General features: G+C 54.8%; 1 protein-coding gene across 1 annotated transcript in view; it reads right to left on the bottom strand.

Moving 5' to 3' along the window:
* Nucleotides 1-917: 917 nt before the first annotated feature.
* LOC310824794 (receptor-type tyrosine-protein phosphatase beta-like) overlaps nt 918-5,000 on the bottom strand; it is a gene marked incomplete at both ends in the record, with an annotated part of 12,773 nt that continues 8,690 nt past the window's right edge. The window contains 5 exons of the mRNA XM_083698043.1: nt 918-1,208; nt 1,550-1,816; nt 2,077-2,343; nt 2,789-3,058; nt 3,224-3,499. Coding sequence (XP_083554169.1) covers nt 918-1,208; nt 1,550-1,816; nt 2,077-2,343; nt 2,789-3,058; nt 3,224-3,499 — 1,371 coding nt within the window. The remainder of the gene's footprint in view (nt 1,209-1,549; nt 1,817-2,076; nt 2,344-2,788; nt 3,059-3,223; nt 3,500-5,000) is intronic.

The raw sequence follows: 5,000 nt of genomic DNA on the forward strand, positions 1-5,000 counted from the left end.
TGTGTGTGTGTGTGTGTGCCTGTGTGTGTGTGCGTGGTGTGTGTGTGTGTGTGCGTGGTGTGTGCGTGGTGTGTGATGGTGTGTGTGTGTCTGTGTGTGTGTGTGTGTGTGTCTGTGTGTGTGTGTGTGTGTGTGCCTGTGTGTGTGTGCTTGGTGTGTGTGTGTGTGTGTGTGTGTGTGTGTGTGTGTGTGTGTGTGTGTGTGTGTGTGTGTGGTGACAGTGAAGTGGTGAAGTAGGCCAGAGCTGCACCTCAGGACCCTCATCTACTATTCTGCTTGCCCCCCCCCCTCCCCTTGCCCCCCCCCCTCCCCTTTCCCCCCCCGCCCCAAAGAGACCTGCAGGGGGGTTCATTAACTACTTCAAACAGCTGAGCTGGACCTGCCCCTTGCACACACACACACACACTATCACACACAAACACACTTTCACACTCACACACACACACACACACACACACACACACACACACACACACACACACACACACACACACTCACTTTTTTATTAGTTTCCACTTATGAATATTTCATTTCCGAATGAACTGTACTCCAATTTACCCTCTCTCCCTCTCTCTCTCTCTCTCTCTCTCTCTCTCCCTCTCCCCCCCCCTCTCCCTCTCCCCCCCCCCTCTCTCCCCCTCTCTCTCTCCCTCTCTCTCTCCCTCTCTCTCTCCCTCTCTCCCCAACCACGGCCCACTGTTTCTCTGTGGTGTGCTGCCCTCTAATGGCCATTTTGAAACTCTCATCTCTCATAGCATCAAACCATCCCTCCCTTCATTTTCACCGGTATGACCCTGCCAGGCCACCGTAGACCACAGCTCACACACTTACCTCTAACCCCTAACCCCTAACCTTTCACCCCTCGACTGCTCGACCCCTCCAACCCTCGACCCCACTCTCTCCAACGCTCCACCTACTTGTTCTGACGCTCCTCTGGATTGGCTGGCTTTTGGCGCTGGGCCCGCCCCCGGTCCCGCCCCCGGCCTGGCTGACGGTGCGGATGGTGAAGTTGTAGAGACGCCCGGGGAACATCCCGCCCACCACCACGCGGCTGGTTGGTCCAGAGGCTGTGACGGACAGGCGGTCCGGGGGCGTCCATTGGAGGTCGAAGTGGTGGTAATCCCCCGAGGCGGGACCAATCCAGCTCAGCTCTACGCTGTGATTGGCCGGTACGTCTCTGACGGACACCTGGGACGGAGGTTCTGGGGCTGTGGGAGGAGGGGCGTTAGTCATGACATCACACAGAGGACAGCAGGGGAGGCTGGCAGAGGTAGAAATCGGAGGCTGGGCTTATTGTAATGAATGGAATGGAATGAGATCAATCATGTTGAGCCCGTCCTCCGATTTCTACCTCCGCCAGCCTCCCCTGATCTACATGAGGTCAGAGTAGGTTAACGTGAATAACGTCTCCAAACTGTCACCATTCCAGAGCCCCCTGGCCCCTTTATTCACCATGAACGCATCAATGACCAAGCTTCATTTAGTAGCCAATCAGAGTGTTGTTGCCAGGTAAACACCACAAAAAGCCTGTGGTACTCTGGGTACTGACCGGTCCGGCCCAAGGCCCAGGCGGTGTTGGTCAGCTCCCCGCTGTGTGTGGTGACCTCGACCCGGTACAGACGACCCGGTACCAGCCCCAGGACCTGGTGGTGCCTGAGCCCCCCCCCCAGGGTCTGTCCTGCCTGGGGCGACCCGTCTGGGCCGTACAGAACCAGCTGGTAGCTGGTCCACTCCCCCGCCCCCGGAACCCAGCTAACCTCCAGCCTGTCTGTCCCCCCCCCACTCTGGAGGAGCAGGGACCCCACCGCCGCTGGGACTGGAGGAAGGGGGGGTGGGGGGGGGTGGAGGAAGAGGGGGGGGGGTGGAGAGAGAGAGGGGGGGGGGGAGAGAGGGGGGGTGGGGGGTGGAGAGAGGGGGGGGGGTGGAGAGAGAGGGGGGGGGTGGGGAGAGAGGATCAATGCATTGTGAAAACTTGAAAGCTTGAAAGCTCTACTGATAACTCTACTGATAACTCTACTGATAACTCTACTGGCAGTTAGCGGCGTTAGCGGCGTTAGCGGCGTTAGCCAGCCTCACCTGTGCGGGCCAGGATGGAGGAGTCACTGCTCAGGCCTCGGCTGCGGCTGACGACCTCCATCCTGTAGAGCGTCCCGGGCAGCAGGCCGGAGAAGGAGCAGTCCCGAGCCCCGGCCTCCACGTTGCCGCGGCGACCACGCAGCGACCCGTCGACACCATACAGCGCCAGGTCGTAACCGTCGACCACGCCCGGCCCCGGGCTCCACCCGAAGCTCAGTGTGCTGGTGTTGGTGGTCGTCATGGTGAGGCCGCTGACCGCCGCTGGACCTGGGGGGGGTGGGGTGGGGGGTGGGGTGGGGGTAGAGAGAGAGAGAGGGGCGGTGGAGGGGATGGGGGGCAGGGTAGAGGGGGGGGGTGGGCACATTGAGAGAGTGTATATGAGCATTCACTTATTTCTATCTACTCTTGGGGATTTTATCAGGGACTGAATACCCAATATCTCACACCTTATTACAATATCTCACTACTTATTACAATATCTCACTCCTTATTACAATATCTCACTCCTTATTACAATATCTCACACCTTATTACAATATCTCACTCCTTATTACAATATCTCACTCCTTATTACAATATCTCACACCTTATTACAATATCTCACTCCTTATTACAATATCTCACTCCTCATAACTACAAATCTAAATTTGTACAGTCGTAGTCAACACACCAGGGAGGCTGGTGGAGGTAGAAATGGGAGGATGTGTCTTACGTGTCTGTCCGTGGGCCTCGGCCTCCGGGCTGGCCAGGCCGGCGCTGAGCGTGTGTACCAGGATGCAGTAACTCCTCCCTGGGGTCAGACGCTCCCACAGGACCCTGGTGGTCCCCGCCCCCGTGGACATGTTGCCTAGCAACGCCCCGCCCTCGTCCAGCAGCGCGACGCTGTAGCCGTCACACACCCCCGGCGCTGTCTCCCAAGTAACCGTCAGGCTGTGGGAGGTGTGGTCGCTGTCTGCCTGCAGTGCTGTCACCGTTGCTGGGACTGGAGACACACACAGACACACACACACACACACGCTACACATATGACCTCAACTACTGTTACCATGGGGACTGGAGGGACACACACACACACTCACACGCTACACATATGACCTCTACTACTGTTACCATGGGGACTGGAGGGACACACATGACCCCCCCTCACCTGTCCGTCCAGCGGCAGTGGTGTGGTTGAGCAGAGCCCCGCTGAGCGTGGTCACCATAGCGATGTACAGCTCCCCGGGGACCAGGCCGCTGAAGCCCACCTCCCTCACCTGTCTGGGCACTGGACGTGTCTCCAGCAGGCGGCCCCCCAGGGACAGAGACACGGTGTACATGTCCACGTCCCCCTCCCCAGGGGTCCACCACACCCTCAGATTGGCCCCCCCCGGACCCCCCGGACCCCCAGGCTGGACATGCAGGTTCCTCACCTGGCTGGGCACTGGGGACAGACAGATAGGAGGTGAGGGACAGACAGACAGGTGGGGAGGGACAGACAGACAGGTGGGGAGGGACAGACAGACAGGAGGGGAGGGACAGACAGACAGGTGGGGAGGGACAGACAGACATGTGGGGAGGGACAGACAGACAGGAGGGGAGGGACAGACAGACAGGAAGAGGTGGTTGTTAGTCCACTTGTTGTTTTATTTACATGCTCGGTGCATCAATTAAAGATAATATACACTCACCTGCCACTTTATTAGGTACACCTGCTCGTTAACGCAAATATCTAATCAGCCAATCACATGGCAGCAACTCAATGCATTTAGGCATGTAGACCTGGTCAAGATCACCTGCTGAAGTTCAAACCGAGCATCAGAATGGGGAAGAAAGGTGATTTAAGTGACTTTGAACGTGGCATGGTTGTTGGTGCCAGACGGGCTGGTCTGAGTATCTCAGAAACTGCTGATCTACTGGGATTTTCACGCACAACCATCTCACATGCTGCCTTAAATGTTGTTATCTTGTACATTTTGTTTAGTATATATTGTATATTTTTTAGTATTGTACATTTTACATTGGTTGGCATTCTGCGGACAGCAAATTAAGAATTTCATTGTACAGGGAAACGTGTTTTCTACTGTGCATAAGATAATAAACACTTTGAATCTTGAATTGAATCTTGAATCTCTAGGGTTTACAGAGAATGGTCCAAAAAAGAGAAAATATCCAGTGAGCGGCAGTTCTCTGGGAGAAAATGCCTTGTTGATGCCAGAGGTCAGAGGAGAATGGCCAGACTGGTTCGAGATGATAGAAAGGCAACAGTAACTCAAATAACCACTTGTTACAACCAAGGTATGCAGAAGACCGTCTCTGAACGCACAACACGTCAAACCTTGAAGCAGATGGGCTACAGCAGCAGAAGACCACACCGGGTGTCACTCCTGTCAGCTAAGAACAGAAAACTGAGGCTACAATTCGCACGGGCTCACCAAAATTGGACAATAGAAGATTGGAAAACGTTGCCTGGTCTGATGAGTCTTGATTTCTGCTGCGACATTCAGATGGTAGGGTCAGAATTTGGCGTAAACAACATGAAAGCATGGATCCATCCTGCCTTGTATCAACGGTTCAGGCTGGTGGTGGTGGTGGAATAGTGTGGGGGATATTTTCTTGGCACACTTTGGGCCCTTTAGTACCAATTGAGCATCGTTTAAACGCCACAGCCTACCTGAGTATTGTTGCTGACCATGTCCATCCCTTTATGACCACAGTGTTCCCATCTTCTGAGGGCTACTTCCAGCAGGATAACGCGCCATGTCACAAAGCTCAAATCATCTCAAACTGGTTTCTTGAACATGTCAATAAGTTCACTGTACTCCAATGGCCTCCACAGTCACCAGATCTCAATCCAATAGAGCACCTTTGGGATGTGGTGGAACAGGAGATTCACATGATGGATGTGCAGCCGACAAATCTGCAGCAATGATGCTATCATGTCA

Source organism: Argentina silus (assembly GCF_951799395.1).
Source record: "Argentina silus genome assembly, contig: scaffold_573, whole genome shotgun sequence".
In the NCBI taxonomy this organism is placed as follows: domain Eukaryota; kingdom Metazoa; phylum Chordata; class Actinopteri; order Argentiniformes; family Argentinidae; genus Argentina; species Argentina silus.